Source organism: Nipponia nippon, unplaced genomic scaffold (genome assembly GCF_047370975.1).
Source record: "Nipponia nippon isolate SJK-2023a ecotype South Korea unplaced genomic scaffold, ASM4737097v1 scaffold_1, whole genome shotgun sequence".
Lineage (NCBI taxonomy): Eukaryota > Metazoa > Chordata > Aves > Pelecaniformes > Threskiornithidae > Nipponia > Nipponia nippon.
In genome coordinates, this window is record NW_028262290.1 from 35302675 (window position 1) to 35330516 (window position 27842).

Here is a 27842-nt window from a genome sequence, read left to right on the forward strand (position 1 = left end):
TTTTAAGGAAAAGGTGGCTCACTTTAATAACCACAGGCATTGGTCACTATTTAACAAGACATTCTAAAAAAGTAATCACAATTTGCCCGATAGTAGTTTACAAGTGGATGGTATACATTAAGATACAGAGGTAGAAGTTCATTTTTACAATGCTTCACTAATACAGATTACCAAATTATTCAAGGCACAAAATTGTTCGCTTTACAAAAAATACTGTAAAAACGTCATTTGCTGTTCAACAATGTGAGTACAACTCAAAAAAATCTTTACACCCTTCCATATTCCGCATGTAGAGTTGCATCAGGCGTTATTCTATTTTTTCTTTGCTAATAATTGGCGTATGACCAGCACTTACATAAACAGTTTGTATCTCAGCTGAGTTGCTTTGTCTTTTAGGCGCAAGTCCAGTTACAGAAATTTAATACAACAGCTTCCTCAGGGGGTGGGAGAACTCTGTCGGAAGTAAGAATGAGGAGGAAGAAAAGAAACACATAGTCCATAATATTAGATTGGACTCTGACATATAGAGGGAAACAGAACAGAGCATATTTCAAATCAAGTGACTTGAAAAAAGTCAGTTTAAATCACTGACTGCATTCCTAGAAAACCAGATGCCCAGTACAAGTTTGCTCTGAGAGTATTTGAGACATTCACTTGCCTTTGAATCGTCAGAGATTTACAAATTTCTTTTTATCTTTGTTTAAATAGAACACACACAATTGCTACAAAAGAGAATTACACCACAATTTGGCCATGTGTCCTTTAGAGAGCTTGGGTGAACAAGTGAAGAGACGCATTCAGAAACTGTCCTTGAATTTGCCAAAAAGGTCATGAGCAGTAGCTTAAATCTCAATATTTCCCTCCCCCTTCCCAAATAACATAGGGAAAGACAAACAATTTCCGAAACACTGCATCTTCTAGTTGGCGACAGCTCTTATAAACCTTGGCAGGCTGAGGAAGAGATATCACACAGTGCATCTCTACAAGAAGTAGTATGACTATTTTACTGTACATACAGTGATATTCTAAAGGACAACGGTGGCAGCTACATTGTAAATTCACTTTGCTTACCTATCACATTTTCCAAGTACTCTAGTCAGTTTTATTTACAGTATATAAAAAAAAACATTGATTTTTAGAGTTCAATACACAGGTTTAGGACTCAAGAGAATGCCACAGTAAGATGTTGACATTTGCATCTGTTAGATGCAAGTGCACTTCGCAATTCAGTCATGTAACATTATCGTATTCACCTCTAAATGTTAGTCCATCCAAAACAGTGTTAAATTCCATTTTTTGCTTCATTGTTGTTTGTAGCCTGTTTCCTTTGAGCGATGAAAGGGTACATACATTTGTCTGCTCCCAAAAACCGGTACATGCATACAACTGCTTCAAAGGGCAGAATACTGTGAAAAAAAACGTTACAAAACTGTTAGAAGACAGCATAAAACAAAATCTCTGCTTACACTATGCACTTGGTCTCCTTAAAAGCAACATAATACCTATTGGAGAGGCTTCCTAACAGACTTAAAGGATTTTTATTTCACAGGGACACTTAGAGAGAAAATTGAAATTCTAGAGTCCCAGCCACACAGGCAAGCAGAAAGGAGGAAGAAGCTACTTATTCGCAGGCCTCCAGCTTAGACCAGATTTCCTGCTGCTTCTTCACAAGCAGTGTGATAGCTTGTTTTAAAGCGGGGGGAGGGTAAGGGCATCGCCGAAGGCCTACTAAAAGCAAAGCATCTGCTCAAAGCCACATCAGCAGAGGTCATCAGACATTTAAGATATTCTTTAATGTGGGATTAGTGTTAGTTAATGCCATTCTTTGATCACCAGATGTCTAACAACCTGGACTTATTCTAAACTCAATCATCCATCCTCAAAAAGAGAGGTGGTCTGAAGTAAAGAGAGCAATTTCCTTTTTCCCCCTCCAGATAAAATTCCAAGAGGTGACTATGTGATGGATACCGGGCTACAGACCCTCCCCTTCCCACATCCACAAAATATTACCTTTATTTCAAGTATAATACTCAGGGGCTGTAGTGAAGATGGGATTTCCTCAGCCCCTGGAAATAGTGGCAGACACTCATTCAGTGGAAAGCAATGCACGGAATCTAGCCATTAGGAGTAATGACCACTGAAGCACTGAGAAGTAGATGTCACTGGTACAGGTGTCCTCCCCGCCAGTAGTACTGCTTGTGCAGTAGCCACTGGAGGGCCTTTGATCTAAGTGCTGCTGCCTGGGGCATGGATTATATGGAAGCTTTGATCTCCCTGTTGGAAGCTAAAGTGTTGAAGCAAGGCAACCCAAAGGGCCTTTGATGTGACTGTTGCTGCATAAGGCACTGCTCGTGCAGAAAGCACTGAAGCACTCTCTGAGCTTCTGGTTGAAGGAGCTAGTTCTTAAAGATGCTGACAGTGGCCTTGATTTGTTGGCAGAAGAGACACATACATACTCTCTTCCAGGAAACAGGTGAGCGTTTAAGGCTCCTCTAGTCTTTGGCGATCCTGTCTACCACGAGAGACTTGAGACAGAGGAGAACCACTGCCTTGTAAGCAGAATAAAAATCACCAAGGTTCTGTTTCAACCATCCCTTGCGGAAGGAAAATAAGACAATGCTGTATTTTAAAGGTTCCTCCTACACACTACAGTTTTTAAAAAAAAATAAAAAAAAATGACAGACAGCTGTGAAGCTGTTCTCTATAAACTAGAATGCAAGTGATGTTCCCGCAGTGGAACTGAGCCAACTGCTGATTTACCCTGCACCATTGAAATGTCAGCCTGGTTACAGATTAAACAGAGTTCCCATCTAAAACCTGTAGTGCATTAGACAGGACAAAGGAGGTAATTCCTTTAAATAGCCCCTCCTCCAAACTTAGACTCTGAAAATTGGTTCTGAATGTGCAGATTTTCAGTTTATCTACCATATCTGTGCAAGTCCTAGAGAATCTGCAGGCAGGGCCTCCTACACACTGGTTCTAGAGACAAACAGCTAGAGGTTCCTTTGCTGGAAGCTGCCTCATGCCCCATTCCTAAAGAGGAGCCCAAACAATGGAAAGAAAAGTCTGTTGAAAAGGAAATAGAAATCTAAGGAGAATGGAAGATACCAGGAGCATAAAACAAGGATGCATAATACACAGGATCTCCGTTTTATGGAGCTTCCCAAGCAAGCAACCTACACTCATGCAAGCCAAGAGAGAGACTTATGAATTCTAACAAAACAGCACCTATGGCCTGTGTGGGTGGGAGAGTGTTTATATCCAGAAAGTGGACTCATCTATTTTACTAGTATTCTGTAGATTGTACTGCCAATGAACTGGCATTTCAGCTCTTACCTTTTCATGAAGGTGACCATATACATGAGGCGAGGCGTGCATATCATTGGCTGGTCTGTAAGGATAGCTCTCATAGCCTGCTTCACACAGTATTCTGGTTTCAAGGGTGGAAGGAAAGGCTCAATTTCTTTTCTGAAATATTTGATTAAGACAGATTAATAAGATACACAAAGGACTGCAGACCTCAGTGAAGAGTTCATTAACTCACTTTCTTTGGAATGCCTCAGCAGGGACAAAGACTTCAATTTTTTTATATTCACTGTTCAGTTACAAAGACTTGTGTTGCCTAAGCACAAAAGGACAGAAGATACTCACTGAATTTCAGAAAGTCCCTTTTTTGAGTCAGGATTACAGATCCCACTAACATATATTAAAGCAGAGACAATACTTATTTTAATATTTTTACAGTAGCAGTTTAGCTACCTTCAAGTACTTTTATGACACCACAAACACAGGGCAGAAGAAGAATTTTACTCACCTGATCCTGCACCCTCTGAACATTCCTGTATCTACAAGATAAGGGCAGACTAAAGTTGTTTTGATTCCGTCCTTTTCAGCAGCCTTCAATTCATGGCTCAAAGACTCATGGAAACCTACAGCTCCAAATTTGCTGGCGCAGTAATCCTGTGTTAGCAATGAACAAGGCAAAAAAAGAGGCAACTTAAAAAGGACAAATACAAATCACGTTCAAAGCCAAAGCATATCTGAGGTGATTCTGCACAGATTTTCAAAGCAACAACAAAAGACACCCACTGAATAGAGCACCACATCAACTTATTTATCACTTTACTTTTGAGGCAATTAGCACAGAATCATGAAAGCAGGAAATCTGCCTGTAGGAGGATATTACCTTGGATTCAAGTCTTTGAATCAGGCAGGCTCACATGGCAAGTTGCTCCAGTTACCAGTTTGCTGAATATTAAACATTACAACAAAGGACTGAGATACCTAATACTACCTTGGGTCAGATTTGAAAAAGCTTGGAGAGTTGGCAGGGCATATGTGTAAAGATCTTAAATGCTTTATTTTTAAGGTTAGTTTCAACAGAAGATGTAATGGAGATTTGAATGTATTATTTAATTTTCAGAAGAGGACATAGCTCATATACCTCATAAAAATACTAAGTTTGGCAACATTAAAAAATAATTGCTTAGACAGCAGAAGCATTCAAGTTTTCCGCTGGATGTGTCCACCTCTGCTGGTGGTCACACCCACAGTCCAGGAAATCCTTTGTAGTTTTCTCAAGGCAGTAAATATTCTAAAAAGCCTTAACTTATACCAGCTTCATTCATTTCTGTTATGAAACACTGCAGTTTAAGGTCCTGGACTAAGCCTTACCTATATGCAAAGAAGCCTGTGCTTATGGAGTAATATGACCATTATTCTGTTAGACACATTAATTCATTTTCACTAACTAAATGCTTTTTGTTCACACTTGCATTTGTGCTAATGACCCAAAAAGCAAGATAATAGGCTCTAATCCTAACCTAGTTTTATGTACCAAACAAGTCTCACAAACTGCTGTTCTTGAATAGCTGCTAGCAACTAGACAACCTAACGCTTATATAATTGGGAGCCTAGTAAAGCATGTGAGACACATTCTGGAAGGAAAGCTGGCAGATATTTCCTCACAGAAACAGGAAATAGAAAACATTACTTTTGAAAATCCTTGCCTTTGGCTTCAAGCTTAGCACTGAAGATCTTGACAGGAGTAGGTAGGTGGGCACCTTTCAGGTTCCTAAATTTATATCAGGTAATTTAAGATCATTTAGCATTCTGAAATCCTTAGCTGTCCTAGGCTTTGACTCTAAGTGGCAAGTCCACCTGCAAAGTAAGTAGCTGCCTGAGTCCTGCGGATCCCACTCACAGGGAGCCATGTGTTGATATGGTACTCAGTACCATAGCTTCCAAGTATCTTTGAAGATTTGGCTTTATTTTCTCTAGCTGATAATACAAAAAAGCTTATCCTAAGCAAGAAGTGCCAAATTTATTGTTAATCATAGTCTAACAAACCTCCACTCCAGCAGTGCTGAACAATCCCAAGGAACTTGCAACTGTCACAATGTGTCCATGATTCATTTCCAGCATCTTGGGAAGGAATGCTTTAGTGGTCTACAAAGAAAAAAAAAAAAAACCAAAACCCAAAATAAAAAACCACGCCATGAACATACTACATAAGCAATAAGTGTTCAAAACCTCTATCTCAGTTTATTATCAAGAATTTAAAAGTAAGATCACTGTACAGGTTTTGAACTTCTGAGTTTGTCAAAAATGCCAACAGAAAATCTACAGCTTGTTTGTGAATTCAGACAGCAAGGCAGCAAGGATTATATCTCCAGAAATCCTAAGGTTAAAGGATCAATTGAGCTCAGACATGTTTATTTTTCTGCAAGAGACTAGTTATCAGAAGGAGATAATTTGACCCTAAAATGGAAGTCATTTTTTTTTAAGACATAAAAAGGAATGCAAAGTGTTTAATTACGCCATCCAGCACATCTGCGTTAAGACCAGTGCCGATTATCAGTTCTAATTATTGACAGCATGTTTTGGAAGTTAGATATGGTTAGTTTTATCCAATTAACTTATCATCTTGGGCATTTTACATTAAAAGAAATACTTGAGGCAGAGTTTTGGCTGATGTTACTTTTTACATATAAAATATAGTAAACATCTGCTAGTCTAAATTACTTTTCATCTTTCTTAGTATCCATAAGCTTTGTTCTAACTAAAAAGACAAGTTTCTATTATCAATTCCTTAAGAGTTTCAAAATAAATAAAATAAACCAAAAGCAAGTCTCAAGATGAAGCTTTGATTTTAACCTCCAATTTTTATGCTTTGATTATAACAAAGTTTGTTTCTGTTTAAAAACACAAGTCAGAGTTAACACCTTTAAAAAATTAAGTTTTAAGCAATAAATTGAAGGCATTTGCTAGATCACCTCTGCTAGAATACCTACCTTTGTCACATATGTTTTCTGAAGCTGACTCAACACTTTCCTTTTTTAAGTATTAAGCAGAGCACCATATACGCTAAAAAAATCAATGAAGTAGTAAAATGGTATGCATAGTTATGATTTACTCCAGCTTCTAGGATGTCAGTGTACTGTATGAGATCACTTTTAAATTGCCAAAGAACTTCAGACAATGCTTTTTAAACACAAACATGCCTAGTTAATATATAAATCTGTACATGACAGAGCTATTATTCTATTCTAATTTACTCAGCACCATGAATGCTTAATCCTCCCAGAAACCTGGTCTTCCCATGTAATTTGGATACAAACCCAGAGCATGCAAATGCCCCTGAAGTATTTGCTACTTCCTTAATTGTTGGTCCGAGTTGTGTCAACTGCATTCTTAAAAAGACGTGCAAGCTACAGCTGAATCCATCTAATTCCATTCTTATGCTGTCTGCATTTTCCAATCACAGACGTCAGGACAGTTTTGCTCTAATGATTTTCACATGTTCTTGTACAACGTTTTTGCCTGCAGGTGTTAAATGACTAATCCAGACCTCCTAACACCACACAAAAGAGTGTTTTCACTGGACAGCTGGCAGATGATAGAAGATTAACAGACCTCCTGACTCCTTGCCTTTTCTACTGTTGATTCGTACAACTCCTAGATTCTCTCATAACTGCATAACAAAGCTAATTATAAAAAATAATCTGAGAGCAAGCTGCCTTGCATTTATTTCTTTCCTCATGGCAGGGATCTCTAAACCTCTTACATAGATCCTCAGATAAGAACTTAGTTCTCTGTTAAACTAACCTGTGCCAGGCACACCAAGTTTCAGCCTCTCTTCCCATGTTGCATGGCAACAAAGCCCAGCCATCACAGGGCAGCACCATCTGAAAAGGTAAGAGGCTTCGCTTGGACCCCACTGAAGTTTTACAGTGTTTTATTTATCTGCAGCCTGCCTTACACACCCCAATGCCGACGGTGTGTACACTAGCCCTGACCTTCCACACCATCCCTGTAAGAGATCCACGCTCCCAACTCAGTCCTGATCTACTCCCCTCCAGAGCATTAGTCAGCTCCATCAACAGTTTCCACTTACGTCTCAGTTATCTCTCCACATCACGTTGGAATGACTGATTGACACCTCTCATTGCCAGAAAGCTTGATAATGCAGACTGAAGCTCTAGCTGAAAACCACAGCAACTACAGAAATGAAGGGGCACTCACCTTGGAGTTTGTCTTGGGGGAGAGAAAGAAGGGAAAGAAGTAGTAACAAATGTTTTTTCCTACCACTTTCAAGGCATGAATCAATGTTTTCTTCCAAGAGATAAACAACAGGCAAGTACACCAAGATTAGTTGGACTGGCTTTTGTATTGGCTTTACTATAACGCTGTTCTGCTTTGAGTATGATGAACTATAACTAGGTGTCCATCAATGTCTATATTTATCTATGGCTGAAGAAGAGGAGAATTTTCACAAGCATACATATATATATATAAATATATACACACACACACACACGGGAAATAACCAGAGCAATTGCAGAGCAGTAAATTTCAGAAAGCCCAGTCTTAACCACACTATACTCCTTCAAAGCATAAAGATTACAAAGACTGAGTTTTCAGAGCTTGTGGCTAAAATAACTCTTTTTCACTCAAGAGGAAATTGGCACACGACAAATAAACCCCGTTAAGGACACTTTTGGGTGATGTCTTCAGCAACTCAAGTGTAGACTGAACAACTCCCAGCAGCAGAACTACAGTCACTTCATGTAAGTAATCTCTTAAAAGGCCATTTACAGCCAAATAGGAAAAAAACGCAGCTACTCTGCTCTGAAGACAATTAGCAATTCATGGAAATCTTTGCCTGAGACCTTAGTGTTCTGAAACAACAGGCCCCTGTACTTTGTCATGGGACATTATCCCACAAATCCATTTAAAACCTGAAGCTGAGGCTGTATATAAAGATAGCACAACCACCATATGTACAAAACTGAGTAGTCAACTATCAACGTCTCAGCTAAATGGATGACAGAGAAAGTCATCTCGGTTGCTGCCATCCTCCAGCCATCTGCTACAGCTGGAAGTCAGTACTTGAAAACAAGCACTGTCAGAGGCAGACACACCCTATGGGGGAAATGCATTTCCAGTCTCAGAGTAAAGGCTTGCCCACTGCTCCTCCCAGCCTCCTCTTGCTGGGAAAAACAATCCCAAAGTGAAGTTATTCTCTTTCGTGGTATAAGCAATCCCCAAATAAATCAGTGTTCTTACTAAGCTTCTGGCACAGCCCACTTCCTTGACCAAAGCAGCTTCCTCCATACTCTGGTCCCCAGTTTTTCTGCTTGTTACATAAACCAGATCAACCTAGTTTCTTGTTTCTAGTTTCTTTCAGCTTCAGCTACATCTGCCTACCAGACCTGAAGTCTTCTGTGTGCCTGTTGTGCTGCTGAGAAACTAGTTAAGAGTTTGACCAATTCAGGGGCAAGATGCCTCCTGGGTGGCCTTCCCATCTGGAGTTTGTCTGAACAGGTAGCACAACCCACATTAGTCTTCTGAGCTGATGCATGGACATGCTAATCCTCCATAAAAAAAAAAAAAGTATTAGAAGATACCAAGCAAGACATGTGGTATTGTTCATGACATTAGAGGTCACGAACCAGGCCCCCAAAATAATTCAAATCAACTCAAGTGATTTAATCAAACTATCTGCCTTCTGGTTTGATCCTTTAGGTTTCAGTTTTACCTCTCACAGCTGCAGAGGAAGACATTTAACCAAAACATTTAAGTACTTAAAGTCAGAGCTGGGTCTTTTATTAATGACAAACATAAACTTTTCAACACTGAGGAGAAACCAGTAAGTAGAATACAGTGGATGAAAGAGGAGAAACCAGTAAGTAGAATACAGTGGATGAAAGAAATTGTTGAACAATGTTCAACATCAAGAAATTCAAGTTAAGCATCCCCTTCACTCAGAATTAGCTTTTTTTTTTTTTAAGAATGAAAAACCTCCAAAGCATACTGCTTTTTTTGCATGTGTTTTCTAACCTACAATATAGTTTAGATACAGCAATGTGGTAGGATAGATAGAACATATGAAGCTGTTCTGAACAGAGAGCAGAGCTAGTTTAATCTTTAAGTTTTTTGGAGCATAGAGGTCAATTCCTAATCTTCTAAGCATTTTTCTCTATGCTTCTGAATATACCAGTAAGAACAAACTATTCCCAGTAGCTGTAACCAAACATCTATTTTGTGTGCACACAGCTTTAATGACTTATTTCTCACAAGTGTGAAACTGAACAAGCATTTACATGTCACTTCATAGCTTTCGTAATCTGTTCTCAACATTTTGGTTTACGGCAAATTAACTTCTAACAGTCTAGCACTTCTTCCCTCCCCTTCCCCAAATTCTTTAGTTCCATTCCTAATGAAACAAAACTCAAAAGATTGTGCAACACAAAGAACAGCACAGCTGCAATGTCAAGACAAATTAGTCTAAATACAGCAAATGAGAATATGAAGAAATACTGTGTTTGGGAAAGTGATTTTTTAATTAAATTTTGGATTAATTATTCTTAAAGTAGAAAGCAAGCATCCACAGAAAACAATGTTAGCTGTATGCAGCTCAAGACAATGGATACTGAATGCAAAAAGCACACCAAAGTGGAAAAGTACGTGCCACCTCGTAGTTAGAGAGTTGTCTTTATATCAAAGAAAGAAATAAAACAGGTACCAACATGTAAGTTCCTTTAAGTCTCTATTTTTTCAATACAGTTTTGTTTTTTTTTTTCATACTTTCTGCCCTCTGTCAATGTTCAACAGCCCTTTTAAACTATTTTGATGGCCTAAACAAGCTGCTTTACTGTAAGGCAGAAATTCTTTTATGCCAAAGGAACAGCTCATGTTCCATACAGCCCCTTCAGGTAAGGAGAATGGATCATGGTTATTCTTCTGGGGTTGATCAAAACAGGTGAGTTTTTACACTGCTATAGTTACCCACAACAGTGGTGTACTGGTATAACAGACATTTCCTCCCAAGCTACAGCTATTCCTGACTGCCAGGACAGCTGCCTAACAGTGCAAATGAGTGCAACATTTGGGTAAATGTATTGTTTCGTCTTCATGTTAAACACTGTTTGGCTGTACCCAAGAAGCAAAATTGGTGTGATTAGTCAAGGACTCACTCAGACAACTCTGGGAACCAAGGTACCAGACATCGTAAAAGACTGCTGCCATGCATGTTAGCTAATCCTACAACTACTATCATGAAGCAACAAAGCTGGTGACAAGAAAATGTTGTTCCAAGTTTTTGTCTAAAATACACATTATATCCTCTCTCCCCCTCAGCATGGACATTCAGCCTTCTTTTCTTCCCATTCTTCATGGACCACAGCAGGACACACTGCAGGTTCTCCTACTCCTGTGCAGGACAGCACATGGCCACTCACTTCACCATGGAATGAAATCCAGAGATTTCCACATGCCCCAATTTCTCTTTCCGTTCCAGTAACTAAGGAATGCACAACGGTCTGACGAAATAGCACCTCTAACTCTTCTGCAGACAGGCTGTGGCAGCATTGCCTTAAAGTAGGTTTGTCCAAACTGGGTAGTAATGCACTACTGTATGTTAAAAAGGAAAGAGAGGTGCCTGAAAGGCAGAAAAACCCCATGGCAATCTTATCAGTAAATAGACTGAAGTTATTTTCAGCTACAGTCATACCATCCAGCTTATTTCAGAAGATAACCACTTTAAATACATTTTATAAACACAGGGTAAAACTTCACTTACAGGATTACGGTGAAAGCCATTGCCAAATAGTTTTAGAAGAGGCCTTGAAAGTATACCCTAGAACTGTGTAACTCTCAAAGGAGAATTTATTCAAGTTAGAGGCTATAATATCCAAAATGCCTTCTCACGCACCAAAGCACGCAGTTACAAGCCTGGATTTAACCATTTATTTCCCTTATAGCTTTTTTATTTGGTTCCAATGAGTACTGGGAGTAATTACTTGTCACTTGCACTATCATCTCAATTATTTTTCCTGTATTATCTCCACATCCTTCTTAAATTCCATTTTACAAGCATCTCTAAAATGTTAGGCTAAGGTGAGATTAGTAACTGTGCTGAGACTACATGAAAACACCAAGTACTGAGTTGAACACTAGAGACCGCACAGCACAAAGGATATGGCTCTGCCAGTAACAGGCTCAACATAGAAGGCAGACAGAAGTCTACAACTACTGTTGACCTTGCTAACATAAGGGACCAAAGCGGTGCTTTAAAGGAGCTCAGATGTCTCTCCTGACTGTTTTCAAGAAGTGCTGGGCCTCTTCTGGATAATTAGCCACTGTCTAAGTAAATATTTTAATAGCTGTGGAAATTAGTGCTATTTTTGATCTTCAGTTTCTATTCTCAAGAAACGATAATGAAAAATAGGCCAGAATTACCCAATCTGCCTAAAGTAATGAATTAAAAAAAGTCAGTCAGAGATTTCTCTGGATTGTTGATGGATCTACCCAGATCCTTTCGGACCAAAAAGGATCAGGAGATACACATGATGTCCTCAAGCCAAGCTTCCATAGACAGCTGTATTAAAAGCATGAAAGGAAACTATTCAAGGATTGCCCTCAAGTGTGCCTTGAACAGGCTCTGCGTTCAAAACAAAAAAGCTAGACCTTCCAATATTTCATTTCAAAAGGAGTCCCTTAGTTATTTAGCTCCTGGCAGGCAACACAACCTTCAATTTCTCACTAAAGCTTTATTTGTCCTTCACATAAAAACCCACTGTTTTGGGGCCATGGGGATTCCTTCAGTATTGAACTGCAACAGCAGTTAATGCTTAACATACATGCACAGTAATAATGTTTCAGTTGCCCTGCAACCAGAAGCTCATGAAAGAACAAGATAGACTTAAACAGGAGTCTATAATGATGACAAGTACCAAGGAAGCAAAGCCACACACACCCCCCCCAATACTTTGTATATCTTACATTTGCAGACAGAGTGAAACTACAGATAAGATCTACCCAGGTTAAGAAATGAAGGTAACAAAGTAAAAACCCTGAAGAATTAAGTCACAATGAAAAGCAACATCAGTTAATTTAAAACTGTATTTGATTTACAGAGAAGTAAGTATCTTTTTTTCCTCTCCAACTCTGCATGAAATACTGTTTTGAAGTGCATAAAGTCTTAGATTAGTAAAAACATTTTACTAAGTAAAAGTAAACATTTCACTAAGTAAAAACTATTACTTGAATCACTTGCTTGGTTTTTCATTCATTATTAATTCATGTTAGTAATTAACATTCCTGTTTTCCCCACCCTCATGACCGATCCATACACATAAAATCCCTTGCTTCTCGAGAGACATACTTAATCAGCTGAGAAGCATCAAAGTTGTACAAAACTAGGTTAAACCTTATTTACTGAAGTTTGTAAATGTGTTTGTTAGTAGTAACAAACATCTGTCATGCCATTTTCTAAAGAACAAGTATGCTACAGTCCATATTTACATTAATACCTTGTTCAGCATTTGTAATGTTTAGGGTCCAATTACAAAATTTCTTCAATTTCCAATGCTAATAGTTACCACTGTTTCCCATGAACGGTTCAGTTATTGTAGTGGTTCCTCTTACATGGAGTCAACTCATGTTGAGTATATCAGAAGAAAGCTGAAACTGAGTTAAGTAGTTTCCTTAGTCAGAACTTAGTGCCACAAAGCTGTTTACAATGGGTAGACAGTAAAGATAAGATAAGTAATGCTGTTAAAAAAAAAAATCACAGGAAACTAATACCACTAGTTATCTTCCAAACATTAATCATTGATTTCCATTCTTTACTACTAGAACTAATTATGCCATGCCTAGGGCAACTGAACATTGCCTAGCTAAATTGCCTTTTGTATAGTTTGTTAACAAGGCTTAGCTGAAAAAGGGTTGTGCGTACAGAGAGTGGGATATGAAAAGTGCTTAGGAAAGGACATTGCAACAGAAACTTTTGTTACTGTTGCCTTATCGTGTCACTACATTGTCTGCCCCTCCCCTTTCTTTTAAGGACTTCATTTCCTGTGATCTTACCCCAAATTGGGTAACTAAGACTGGAGTAGAAAACGGCTTTGTTCTCCTCTCTGAAGTGTAGGTTAAGTACTCAAGAACACTACCTAAGTAATACAATTTCTGCTTCAGAAACTTTCTTCCTGAGAGTCAAGGTGGGAAAGGTATCATTACCTAAGGTTTACAGTGGTCTGCTGGTAATCAAACTCCCAGTTGCCTTACATAAAGCTTTTCTGCATTACCCACCATTGCATCACTCTAGATTTTGAGTGCACCTTTACCTAGGGCAGGGGTTTAGGTACATAGAACACAGCCAAATGTGGCCCTGATTTCTCCTTAAGAATGTTTCACTTCTATTTAGAGAGGCCACTACTTTATATGCTTTCTGGGCATGAAGAAGTTCAGGTATTCAAGCTCAACTACCCCCTTATTATTTCTATAACAGCAAGTGGAAGTTAGAGCCTTTATGTTTTTGGTATGCAGTCTCCATCTCTGGTCCAGAGAATTTTTATATTCTTTCTTCCTAAGAGGAAACAGATTTTGGATTTACATGCTTTTTAAATTATTTCCACCCTCACATGTCAGGCCTGTCCTGTAAAGTGTATGATCTTTCTAAAGACTATATGCCAACACTCATTTTTGTGGAAGCATCTAGCTGCCTTTAATGGACATGCTTGTATATATACTACCATACATGCACACCAACTTGTGTACTTTCATCTGTACTTGCAGATATCACTTTTTTGATGTATAACTGCTTCATATATATGCAGCAGTATATATCATTGTTTAAATTACTGTTTGTATATGTAGCCCTCTTCCCTCCAGTTTTTGCAAATCTTTGATTTCATATGTCTATGAAAAATGAAGCACCTTCTCACAGGTTGCCCAGAGAGGCTGTGGAAATCTCCATCCTTGGGGATACTCAAAAGCCACCTGGACACAGTCCTGGGCCATGGCTCTATGTGGCCCTGCTTGAGCAGGGCAGGTGGACCTGATGACCTCCAGAGGTCCCCTCCCACCTCAACCATTCTGTGATTCTCCACTTAAGTCAAGTATACCAACTCCCTGCTCAACAGCCCATTACTCTTCCTCTCACAGAGGAAGAAGTTCATAAGCCAGCAGAGACCTTGCACTCTGTCCCTATGTTAACTGCAAGTTTATCAACACAAAATTTTAACTAACTGGAAAGGATGCCAGTTTTGCCATCTCTCTCCCGTATCTCCCTATAGGAGCTCTTGCCTGTAATAAATTATCCTGCTCTGTCCGAGACAGTGTCTGTTCTACTTCCATTTCTCCTTCTCCTTTGGCCTCAAGTACTTTCAGCTGGAGAGAGGGTCCAATGAAGCAGTGCAGAGCACCTAAATGCATTTCTTGTGGAATTAACATATTTTCAGCTGAGTCCAGAACATACACATACAATACTGTTTTCAAAAACTAATGATGTCTGTCCATCCCCCCCCCCAGCTATTAGATGCCCTCCAGGAATGACATTCCCTTGCCAGCTTCTTAGAGTATTCTGAGCCCTCACAGACAATTCTGCCTGCTTTGAATTTTAATGGCTTTTAAAGCTTGGACAGAGTAATCATATTGGATTCTAGACAGCTAGCAATGAACACGGAGAAAGACAGTATCTTTGCTTAAGCAATGTAAAAGTGCAGAACATAAGTTGCCAATAATGTTTGTTGTGGATTTCAAATGCCAAACTAATCTAAAAGCTAAGAAGGATGAGTAGTAGGTAAGATGGCATGATAAGAGGGCTGTTGGAGGCCCAGCTATGTGTTTAGTCTGCCTTATGCTGCAAAACAAGCAAGATATAAGTCTAGACTGAAGTGGAACTTGGGAACAAATGTATACATGCAGACTTCTCCAGCCGGCACAAATTTAAGGCATAACCAAGCATGAGAACTGAAGCTTTCAAAGTACTCATGCTCAAAAGCTGACCTCTTCCCTCCCGCCCAAAGGCATCTTATTAGACAAGTTGATATTTATTCTCCACAAATTTTAATCTCATTATACTCTCAGACTATCATAGCTACCAAACCACAACTACTATTCGATTTAAAGCAAGTATTACACAGTTGGCAGCAGCCACTGAAAAGTAACATGCAGTTTAAAGAAAGTGAATCCTTCTGCTCAGATCTACCATGTCAGCATTTGCACTTTCCTACACCCAAGACTAACACAGAGCTCCAATATGGCTGTGACAGCCCAGTTACACTCCTGTAAACGCAGGAACTTAAGTTATAGTCCCAGCAGGTAGCACCACCAAACCTGTATTCTTCCACAGGCAGACCTATCAGTAAAGATGACCTAACTTGTATTTATTTAAACATCAAATTTGAAATTACTTCAGTGTTTGCTGGTCAAGTGATGTAAGAAGTTAACACTTGGCTACTCCTTTCCACAAAAGCTGGTTTAAGCTCTGTTGAAGCCAAGCAACTAGAAATTCTACTTTGTTTATATACTGACAAATGGCCGCGTCAAAGGATTTGTAGTGTTTCAGAGCTATGTTGACATTAGTGTAACAAACACATTAGTCCCTCACCTTCGTTAGCACAAGTTTGCAGCAAATGTCCAACCATTTGGAGAGCAGTTATTTATTGCCAGCTATTTGATAATCTTGACAAAAATGAAAACATGCCCCTATGAGTCAGTGAAAAATCCACATAACAAATTCATTTTACAACAACTGTTAGATAAGAGCTCAGAATACTCTGTTCAGTGAACAAGAACACGATCCAACTTTTAAATACACATATCTCTCCAGCTTGCCATAAACTTAGTCATCCTCTGGAATATTTAGTAAAACTTGGTATTTTAGTCTGCATGTTTCCAAAAAATTACTAGAGAACCATACTGTCAGAACTACTTACGGAAAATATGAAGTCATCATTCATGTTATGATTTATGTAACAGACTTTTCAAGAAGTGGCTAAACAGAAAAAGACTGTCTCACATTTTATAGATACCTTAAGGCCAGTACCTCCATAGAACTGCAACTGCTATACTACTTGCATGCAGATGAAAGCTGAGTCACTTTACTCATCCTCTCCAACTCAGTCACTAAGTCATTGTTTTGAATCAATTACTTTATAAAAAGGAAAGTGACTATGCCCTGAGTATCTCACAAGAGGAACAAGATTATAAGGAAAGCTTCCCTTTTCATGTAACAGTCTTACTTAGTGGAACAGAAAAATTAAGAAGATATTATAGTTGAACGGAGATTAGCTTCAAGTTTGTTGAGGAAACACTAAGGCCCTAGAAGGTTCCAAGTTACTACAAAGTAACTCACTGAATGAGAAGTAACATTTTTAAAATGCATGGAGAATAAAGGTTTTTAAAAGGGCGTTCCTGTTTCGTGCTTCTCCCCACCCACTCAAAAAAGGGTCTGCAGAAAATAGTCTTAGCAGGTAAACTTTCACTTCATAAGCCCACAAAGGCTAAAATGACAGAAAAACTCCAGCCAATACAGTGACCAAAACAGTGGCTAATACAATTTTCAAAGATTCTGCTTCCACAGGCATTTTAACCAAACACCAAACTACTCACTTTCTTGGCGGTGAGTTTTCAAAGACAGAGAGATACTTCCTTTGCCTGCCTGTGGAAACTATGCTCATTTCCCACAAGCTGAAACATGGCTCTGGCCTGTTTTTTCCACATTCAAACAGTGTTAGTACAACTGATTTCCAGAGAAGTCAAACAGTGAAGCAGGCACAGAGATCATTTCTCTCGACGGTACACAACAGCAACCATAGTATCAGTGCAAGGCAAATAAGCTAGAGCTGTTAACACAACATTATTTGATGTGTTCAGAAAACTAACTTACCTTTATCCGAGGGTTTTTAATGGTGTGTAATTAAAATACTGCAATCTCTTTAGAAGTCGAGTTGTTACATTCAGACTTATGACAGTGATGGATTTGCTATAGCTTGGAACCATTTATGACTATTTATTTAACTATTTAGAGCCTGTAAATCTATTCCAGAAAATCTCTCCAAGAATAAGGTTTCATTAGACAGCCACAGAGGTCCTGTTCACAGCTATGTGGTTTTATCCTATTCCTCCTCACCCTTTCCCCAGCACACACACCCCATACACCAGCTAATGCAAGTCTGAAATGTCGATGAGCTGATTCTAGTCTCTAAATAGAAAAACTCATCAACTTTGCCAAGAGAATTAACGGCTTTCCTCCTCACCCTCCAGACAAGTTAGTGAGCTGAACTGGCTCACTCAAAGATCAGATGAATACCAAAACTAGTGCAAGGTAAGGTGCAGATTCAAGATCCTATGTGACAGCTTGCCACCACTAAGCTGCGTTGTAGTTTCATACTAAGTCAATAGAAAATTTGGACAAGTTACTTTTAAGCATACGCTCAAGCACTTTTCCAAACCAACGCTGAAAAGGGAGTGCTTGAGAAGCTGTCACACAAGTTCAAACAGATGGCAGAAGCAACCGGCACCAGGGCACATTTAGGTGCAGAATTCCACAGCCAAACAAACTTGAATTTCAAAAGGCTCACACCAAGTCGCTCACCTCGGCTCCACAGCTGTTTTGGCATTCCTTGGCCTACCATGCCCTCCCATCCCAGTTGTGGTAACTCACTCGTGTCAAATGTTAATTTGAGTGGCATATAAATCATTATACTAAGATAATTATTTACAAGAACAAAGTGTTCATTCAGAAGTGTAAGCACAGATGTAAATCTCTCCCCCGTTTGTGACACATCTTCTTTCAAACTAAACCTCAGGAACTGAGATTCTACCAATCTCAAAGTCTATGCCTACTCACCTACACTGTAACTGCATTTTGAAAGACTTTCTTTTTTTTTAACAGACTAAGAAGCCAAAGACCACAGGCAAAAGCATATAGCATCGCATGTAAATCAGCTTCAGTTTGCCTTTGCTGAAAGACCTCTACCATTTTTCGCAAAAGACAGACAGGTATCAGTAACTCAGTTTTACCATCAGTGTGAATAGCCAGAAAACCTCAGAGGTCAAGGAAGTAAGGTTTATCAAGAGAGTGATGCTCTGGCTTTTACATACAGAGGACTGTGGAAAGGTTTACTACTAGAGATACATAACAAAAACCTTCCCTTCCCCCCAAAAAAAAACCCAGAAGCAAAATCAAAGCATGAGAAGCATTGCGAAAGAATAATACTTGGGATCTGATAAAGATAAAAGTAGAAAAGGTTTAAAAAGTGCAGTGCTAAAATGGCAGGGATGGTGCTAGAAAACATAACATTCATCTTTCCTCAACCTGTCTAGTCAGAGTAATTGATGACACTGAGAGCTACAGAAAAGGAGCTCACCCACACAGATCAGTTAAGACAGGTCTTAGGCAGTGATGCAAACACTGGGTTAGAAGGACACTTAGCCACATTATAATTAGGATTGCTTTTCTCCGCAGTGGAGCACATGAACACGCTTGTCTTCTAAAAGTCTGCCATAGTCGCTTGGTTATTACACAAAGTTAATAACATAATGAGATCTCATTAACTTAGCTGCTTTTCATAAAATAAAAGTGGATGTTACTTGTAGATAGAATCACAGAATGTCCTGACTTGGAAGGGACCCACAAAGGTCATCGAGTCCAACTCCTGGCCGTGCATAGGACAACCCCAAAATTAACATCATATGTCTGAGGGCGTAGAAGAATCTGGAACTTTAAACTCCATTGCTCTCCTAACCTCCACAGGACAAGACAGACATACACATTATCTTTTAGACCAAGTATTTCACTGAGACAGTGAAGAATCACTCTCTCCACTTCTAGCGAGGTTAGGCACCATGCTGGCAAAGACTATCGTTCCATCCAAGGTTTTCCTGTCTCCCCAAATCCTTCACAAGTAACAGCATAATATCAGACCAAAGCCAGTGCAAAGTTTTTGCTTATTCAGCCAATGTACCTCATTCCATAAGAAGCAGGAATTTAATCATCGCATTGATCGCTTATTCAGGACCATTTTTTCAGAGTAGATTAGCAATCCTGAAAGCATTCATATGGTTTGCTGACAAGTCTCCGAGCATCAGAAAAAGTCACAGGAGACTGAAGAGTGAGATTACCCCAAGTGCCTTACCTCTGCAAGCTATACTGCAACTCCAGCTAAAATAAATTTAGATAGCTGTAGAATTGCAAGCCACTAATAATTGATTAATACTTCAAATATGTTTCAAATGGTTTGAGAAGTTTTGGCATGTTCGCTTCAGGACAACTTTCCCTTTCCTTAATGGAATTTTCACATTGCTTTTCTGTGAAATATATTACTGCTTTCACCTAAACTCTTCAAGCTTCCTATAGTTTAGCGCATGAAAGTAACAGACTGATCACACCTTATGCTACCACCTTGGACACCGACCTACAGGCAACAAACAATCCATGGGTCACAACCTGAGAATCTCTATTTTCTGTCATTTGAGAGTCTAAGATCCATGCACCTTTCAAATGGCGCAGCAAATCAATTTCCAAAGTATGCCTGAGAGAAGCTGTCGCAAAAGCTAGGGTGTAACTGAAACAGTTTAAGGAAAACATTCTGAACAGTCACTTCACATTTGTTAACTGACTGGGATGAAAATCAAATACTTTACATCATTAAATAGAAGGGAAATGCATGAATTCTGCTGCTATTTGAACAAAAGAGGTCAGCATTCTCCACCGTGCAAGCAAGATGCTCTAGCACAGAAAGTATACGTAGGAAGGTCAGTGTTGTGAGTAACATGCTCGAAGAATCTTCAATATGATTTCCCCACTCCCCCGATAGAAGTGGTGCTAATTAAACAAGTCAAGAGCACTATAAGCTGTTTTGTTCAGACTCCTTGATATGTAATACTCATTTATCATCAAGATACAGTTGACAATGGAGAACCATGGCTGAACAGCCTCAATGGACCTCAGGGACTAGAGTTGAGTAACTTGTGGAACAATCACAGGTCGGTGGGCAGCACTCTGGAATCCCAATTAGGAAGTGCTTGAATTCATGTGATTCCTACACAAGGCAAATGAAGGGGCATTTTCCATAAGACTAAGCACATTGGGATGGGGCGGTAGGTGGATCTTAATTATGCTTGCTGACTCTCCAGATGAGCACGTTGTCCGAAGAGTCATTTTTATCCTCACCCATGTTTACTCTGAAACCAATAAGATCACTCCTATAGCCAAAGCTTAGACATCCAGGTACCTAATAAATGGTTTGGCTTGGTGCACCCCCCCCCCCCCCCAAAATCAGAAAACTGAAACAAAAAAAACCAACTTTAAATGATTTTTTTTTTTAAAACAATCACTACAACTAAAATGTGACTGCAAGGCTAGATTACAGATACACACAGATTGCAAGATACAGGTTACAAAATTAAAGATTGCCTGCTGGTGACAACTATGCTTGACACAATGCTAGACAAGCTCCTCGTAGACCATAAAATAAATCTGTGAGAGAAGCTCTGAGCCAGTAGTCTTGTGCCCACTCAAGCTCCAGAAATATATATCCACCCATTTATTTTCTAAAACTTGTGTTAAGTATACTCCTTCAAAAAAATGGGAAAGTGCAGTTTTCTAGAGTGTGCATCTGGAAGATAGTATTTTCTCAATTGATAGTTTCCTTCTATTTTCCTGAGAAATGAACTCAAGAACATATGAACTGCAGAACCATACCAAAGCACTTATAAGTTTTAAGTACGACTAATATGACTATTTCCGTAGCTAAGAGTGTGACTGCTTTTTCTTTCATATTCACTACCCAGCATGCTACCACAGTATATGAAACACATGTGCTATCCAGGGTAATTTACTGGTGGCATGTAGCTGGAATGATTTTGCAAGGGAAGAGTTATTTTTGATGACACTTTTTGGATCACATGCACATGTTTTGCTTGAACTTGATCCAACTCATTTTTCAAAGAAAAAAGTCAAGAACTCGTAGATTAAACTTTGTAAGTAAATTTATGCATCTTGGGATACATTATCATGAAATTAAAAAATAAATTAAAGCAGCTAATTCCACTCATCCAAAATGCTAAATATAGCTAGCTGGCCTGTAAGTGGAATATTGTGTCTATATTTTATCGTAGATACTAGAATCGTAGAGATGAAAACAAAAATCAAACTGCTATGCCAACAGGCCACAAGACTCAGCATGGTATAGTTTCATAACTTAAGCCATCTTTTCTTCTGTAGAAGGTTCAGTGTGCACACTAAGTATAATACTTCCCTATTTAAAATAAACAAACTATAGGCATAAGTGAGTTTTATTTAACACTGGGGAGCTTGAAGAGACTGGAATAACAATACATAAGTATTGATACATTATAGATAACTAAGCCACTTATTTTGCAATGCTTTAGCAATCCTGTCAGTCTAATTAGACTGACAACTACAGCAGCTGCATAGAGAGGTATTTGATTTAGTAACTCTCCATTAACTTTCTTTTCAAGGTACATTTAAGTTTAATTTTTAGACTATTTATTAACGCCTTAATTACTTGAGTAGTATTTCCCTCTTTACTCAGTTTTTACATTTTCCTGTATTAAGGTCAGGCCACCTAAGAGATATGCTCAATTCCTACAAAAACAAATATACCTGCATAACTTCAAAAATCAAGTAGTTTGTAAATGAATGAACATAATACTCCAGTTAAGACAGCAGTATACAAGTCTTGAAACTCTGGGCCCTAGTCTCTCACTATGTGGATTTTTTTTTTAGTAGACATGACAGCTGGAGCTGAATGCTTTTGCTTCCCCCTTTTGGTAAGTTGAAGAGAACTCCTCTAGGAGGAGAGCTTTAAGCTGAAAGTTTCAGATGATCCACATTCACAGGGAAACACAGATCACTTTTCTCTCAGAGCTGAATACTGAAGATCTGCTGTACAGAAGGACCTTCACGTCACAGAACTTCACAGACCCTGATCATTGCCTTGCCCCTGCCCCTCCATGAGTCCCATTCAACGACCAAATCTAGAAGGATTTCTCAGGTACTATGCTGATACACAATATTAATACCTACTTATCCAGCAATAGCATTATTCTTCCAGAAAAAAAAATGTTAGAGTAGGTACAAGAATCTCAGGCTGTCCTGAAATAAGAGTTTGTGCAGCAGTTTTAAACACAGTTACATGACCTAAAACAGACTATTTTGATACTTCACTTAAGCTTTATTGTAAAACCACAAGAAAGAAAAACTGTTATTTCTGTATTTGCTTAAAGCTAATTAAGCAACAGCTTTATCTTATACTGCTATTTAACATTTTTCAAATCTGAATCCTGACATATCACAGGAAGAAAATTTCCTAGTCTGCAGAAGTTCAATTCCAGTAATTAACACATGCAGCCAAGTAAGTTATTATTCTTACAACAGACTGGCAGGAAAGATAGCATTACACTCCTGCTACAGTTTTATGCATCTGCAAATTATAGTAAACCAGAGCTGGCTTGTTTCAAACCAGGAATGGATTTTGTCCCTACATTTTCAATATCAGAAGCATTCAAGTTATCACAGCATGAAATAACAGGGTTTTAATACTGCAGTGGATTTTATGCTGTGGAAATTGCTACATGATGCAGTGGTGACATGTTTATATAGAACACTCATAGGAAGCATTACACAAATCATGAATGTCAGCAAAATGGAAAGCATCTGTTTAGGTTGTGGCATGCTGCTAAGGCTCTCTTGACTGCCAGTTTGTGATATGGTACACAGCCCAGCTGGAGTCACAACAGCAAACCAGTGACAGACTTTCATGTCACTGCCTACTGCAGAAGTTGGGCAGCCTTCAGATTGTAGCTGCTAACATAAAGCAAGCTCAGATCACCTGCATTCTGCACAGACACCAGGCAATCAATCTTATTTCAGATGTTTCAAGGGGACAGTACTAGAGTCCCATTTTAGGTTTTTATATAGAAAGCACACTAAGGCTTGATTAATGATCAAGGGATAAGGAAGAATTTCCTGTTACACATTAAAAAACCAACAAAAACCCAGAAAGTGCAGACACTTAACTACTGAAGCAATATTACATGGAAGATCCATGTCTTTATAAAATCCATTTACAGCTTTTTGGACGAGACACCCTCCAAGAATAGTTAAAAGCCTACATAATGCTCCAGAGTATTAGCTTTGCTTTTGGACCACCAGTTTAGCTGACATGGAAAAGACTAGCTGTACAAGACTTCACACATCTAGACACATTGTTCTATTTAAGTGAGCATTGACTTGCATCAAAAAAGTTGGCTTCAAATCAGCTGATTCAGATGATCTCTTATGAATTAAGTACTATTACTTTTAATAGAAGTCCACCCACTGTTGGTCAAGCCAACCTTTTCTGGGATCATGAAGAGGAAGACAAGGAAAAAAGCTTTGCCAACAGCAAAAAATAGAAGGAAAAGCAAGGCAGGACACAGGATCTGCAGGAAGTATACATATGAACAGATCTTCAATTAAATATGGTGTTGACTGCTCCTCAGAAGCTTAAGCCAAGATCTGAAGTTCCACAGTTCAGATCTAACTATACCTTCTTGGAGTAGGTTTTTTTTAAAGTCACTTCACAATGTAACATTTAGAGATGAATGAAACTCTTACAGAAACCCAATCATAGCAATACTAAACTCTAAGTTTAGTTTTCTATTACTGTGAGAGACTCGGAACACACAGAGGGTGCTTTAAAAAGGTCTCTGAAACAATGTTATAAATAAGTGTATGACTTAGGCCTGAAGGAAGAACAGCTGGAGAATTTAGGATCCTCCCATATTTTAATTCATGGTGATGTCATAATTTAGAGTTCTTGGAAACTTTGTCAATTCGGCATTTAAACCACATCAATAACAGTCATTAAATTTAGTGCACATCTCTGTTTGCTTAAGCATCAATTTAACTTCTATGAAGGGGAACACACAGAGCTCTCAGTTGTAAGAAGTCATAAGCTTTCTCAGAACTTTTCAAATTGCCTTAAAATATACTTCTGGAGTTTAAAATAGTTTCTAAACATACTATCTCATGTGCACTGAAGTTTAAGCACTGTCTCTGCAAGCTCTACAATACATTGGAAAAAAGACTGCTCTGCCATTAAGTGTTCCACAGTGCAGATTTGCAGGGGCTCCTTTAGGGTTATGAAACAGCATTTCACTTCCATGTTAAAGAAGTTTGGTTTGGGAGGGCCTTCTAAGTTTTGAAGATGAGGCATTTTACAAGATTTTATAATGAAAAGGTAAGACTAGCCAAAGAAGGCTTAAGTTGAAGTATATTTCAGATTGCTTAAGCCTTTGACTGTTATGCAAGTGTATTTCATAACCTTATTTGAAGGACCAAAGAACAGTTTTAATACTAACAATGGGCTCAGTCTGACAGCTAATGCTAACCCGAGTGTGCATCATGCCCTCCTTCGACACTCCAATTTATGTAACTCCACACTACTGTGGGTTTAAAAATAAACCACACAGGAAAACAAGGTTTAGACAGACAAAAAGAGTAAGATCACATAGCTTGTTCTCCTTGATTAGCATCTGCTAGTTATGGAGACAATATCACCCCAGAAATCATATTAAAGATCTTCTTACTTCTACTGGCAGCCCCCAGAGAAAGCTATGAGGACAAATACGCAGGATTCCTGAAAAAGTGTTCTTGGCTTGATTTCTTGCGAAATCTTTTTTGCCTTTTCTCCCAGCCTTCAAAAGGAACAATTTGCCTCCAAGGCAATTCAAACAACATTTCCAGCAGGGGTTTTAAGTATTTTTTCCAGAAATGTGCAAGTTTGCTATTGTAACCATCATTAAAACAGCATCTTAAAGCTGCTAACATGCTGGCAGAAGACTACGGGAGGAAGGCTGAGAGTCATTCATTAACAGTAACAACCTTTAAGCAGATTGAGAGGTTATGCTTGCAGAGGATTTCATATCCAGGGCTACAGAAAAGGGCATGAGACTTGAAACTCTGGATTCCAGGAAGATATAGTCGATTTACAACTATTTGTTAATAATTTTAATACCTACCATTCCTGTTGAACAGAACAGTAAGTTAAAAACAAGAAACCACCACAAAGTAGCGAGCTTGCAAATGAAAGACAGCAAGTACAAAACTCAAGGAGACAAGAGTTAAGCAACAGCAGTTAATTCCCCAAAATTAACTGACAAAAAGGGCAGCAGAAAGGAGCTTATGGTTACCCAGAAGTGTGCGTGACAGTTAACCATCATGGTCCTCTCAATAAGCTCATCAGGACACTCCAGAAGATGGTGCCCGGAGACCACACCGGCATTGTTAACCAGGACAGACACCTCGCCAACCTCCTTGCGGACCCTCTCAGCTGTTGAGTAGACGTTTTCTCTTTTGCCCACATCACAGGTGTACGTGTAAACCTGCAAGTTGCAATGGAGCAGCGCATCTTTTTCTCCATCTCCAGGTACTAAGGAATACAGACAAGAGAACAAGGGGGGGGTGGGGAAATAAAGTTCTTACTTGTATTTTGACATTCAAACAAGTAGCCGAGTGGAAACAGCAAACGTATTTGCATTACAGTAAAACTTCTATTTACTTTGGTGTCACCACAGTACACAAGGACTCGTCTATTTACTATTGCTGCCAAAGTGTTTAAAAAAAAAACCTGCCGGTTTTAAAGCCGCTGTTGGAGTCCAAGGCCACACGAAGCAGGTCTCTCTGCTCAGAGCCAACGTGGAGCCCGGGCACTGACGGGGGCTTCAAGCCCCCGCACCCGGCGGGCTCCAGCCCGTAGCCGCTCTCACCTGCGGCAGGTGAGAGCGGCTCCGGGCTGGAGCCCGCCAGGCACCCAGCCTCGTCTACCTCCTCCCCGGGCCGGCGGCCGGGCAGGTGAGAGGCGCAGGGCAGCGCCCGGGCCCGGGCCGGGACAGCCCGGGCAGCCCGCCCCGGCAGGCCGCCGCTTACCTCTGGGGGCGGCGGCGGCCGCCGCCTCGGCCATCTCCCGGTAGATGTGGCGCACCATGCCCGCCGTCTCCTCGTTGCTCTGCGTGTTGATGTCCCACAGCACCAGCAGCGCCCGGCGCCGGGCAAACTCCAGGGCAAAGAGGCGGCCCAGGCCGCTGCCCGCTCCGGTGATCAGGCACACCTGCCCCGCCACGCTCTTCTCCTTGGGCCGCACCAGCCACTTGGCCGCGGCCAGCACAAAAGCCCACAGCACTCTGAAAGTCACCACGAAGAGCTCCAGCAGGATGTTCATGCTGCCGGACCCCGACCGCGCACGGGGCACCCGCGCGTCCCGGGCACGGCCGCCCGCGGAGCCGGAGGGGACGGACGCGGGCGGCGGCTCCTCCTCGCCGCCCGGCTCCTCCACCTGGGGCCGCCCCTGCCCGGGACAGGGAGGGAGACCCCGCTCCCGCGGGTCCCGCTGCGCCGCCTGGGGCCGGGCTCCCCCTCTCTCCGCGCCGCTCGCACTCGGAGCCGGGCGCCGCCGCGGCCCCGCGCCCTGCCTCAGTCACACACGCCAAGGAAGGAGCCCGGACACGGCGCTGCCTGCCTGCCCGCCCGCCCGCCGCCTCCCCGTCCCCACAAGTCCGCGGCCCCGCTACTGGCAGTGAGCATCTTGCTCGCTCGGCCCCCTATATAGGGCGGGCCGGGCGGCCGGGCCCCTCCCCCGGGCTCCCCAGCCCTCCCCCGGGCCGGCCCAGCCCGCCCCGCATTCCCGGGACCCCCGCCCCCGCCGCGGCCCCTCCTCGCCCCGCTCCGCCCCGCCGCCGGGGCCGGGCCCCGCGGCCGCGCCAGGCCTCGCCCCGGAGGGAACGGGCCCGGCCGGTGCTCCGCGCCGCCCAGAGGCGGGCATCCCGGCGGCTCACAGCGGCCGGGGCCCGGCAGAAACCCGCCTCCCGGCGGGGGCCGTGCGGACTACATGTCCCAGGGTGCCCAGCGCCCGCCCCCCGCCCGCCAGAGCGCCATCTTGAGGCCTGTGCGCCTCGGGTTTCTCTGCTGAGCTGTGAGAAACTGCTGAGCAAAACCCCGATGGTTTTTTTGGCCTGTCAGCCAGACATAGAGGCTATTAATATCTAACCAGCCGCCGACTGAAATGGGAGCCCAGAAGTACCAGCATGCGGAAAGTATTTTCTTCCGTGGGATAACGACTGCCGCTCCCCGTGGATGGGCGCCCAGCGGCGGGAGCAGCCCGGGCAGCTGCCCGCTCCTGAGGACGACGAGCAGAGCGTGCCCTCGGCGCTTCCCACATGCGGGAGGGCAGGACTCATCCCGCTGCCTCTGCCCTCCTGCAGCCGTGTGCAGAAGCCACGTCCTTTCTTCCCTCTGCAGCCACCAGTTTTCAGAAGAGTTGTTGGGACTTTGTATTTGCGAACACTGCCTCTCCGATTTAGCAGAAATTCGAGTTCAAAACTCTTGGGAGAAAGTGCAGACCACCTCTTCCTTCAGCAGATACTGAAGGTGTTTTATTGCACAATCGCGTGCTGATTTTAATTCCCCCTTTTTATAATAGTTTTAATGAGATCAAGTGATACAAGCTTCTGTATTAGCATCAAGTAATACTATTTTACAAAAATCA

The 27842-nt window shown here is 41.0% G+C and overlaps 1 protein-coding gene across 2 annotated transcripts; it reads right to left on the minus strand.

The window, feature by feature from the left end:
- RDH10 (retinol dehydrogenase 10) lies at positions 1 to 26857 on the minus strand. 2 transcript variants are annotated; one of them, XM_087751546.1, is made up of 7 exons: positions 26228 to 26857; positions 25492 to 25730; positions 5350 to 5448; positions 3815 to 3960; positions 3337 to 3468; positions 1254 to 1406; positions 1 to 453 (listed from the first exon to the last, which is right to left on the minus strand). In XM_087751546.1, exons 1-6 carry the CDS (start codon positions 26517 to 26519, stop codon positions 1283 to 1285), a joined length of 1032 nt encoding a protein of 343 aa, XP_087607672.1. In that variant the 5' UTR covers positions 26520 to 26857; the 3' UTR covers positions 1 to 453; positions 1254 to 1282. The 2 variants fall into 2 exon arrangements, with proteins under 2 accessions (XP_087607672.1, XP_087607665.1); XM_087751539.1 differs by having other exon boundaries at positions 1 to 1406.
- Between the last annotated feature and the right edge of the window lie 985 nt (positions 26858 to 27842).

Excerpts from the sequence above, each read along its gene's own strand:
- RDH10 (XM_087751546.1), bottom strand. The coding sequence starts at position 26,519 with ATGAACATCCTGCTGGAGCTCTTCGTGGTGACTTTCAGAGTGCTGTGG. Across the intron at positions 3,961-5,349 it reads TCAGCACTGCTGGAGTGGAG|GATTACTGCGCCAGCAAATT; the intron begins GTTTGTTAGACT and ends TTGCTAACACAG. Across the intron at positions 1,407-3,336 it reads ATGGTCACCTTCATGAAAAG|TATTCTGCCCTTTGAAGCAG; the intron begins GTAAGAGCTGAA and ends TTTTTTTCACAG.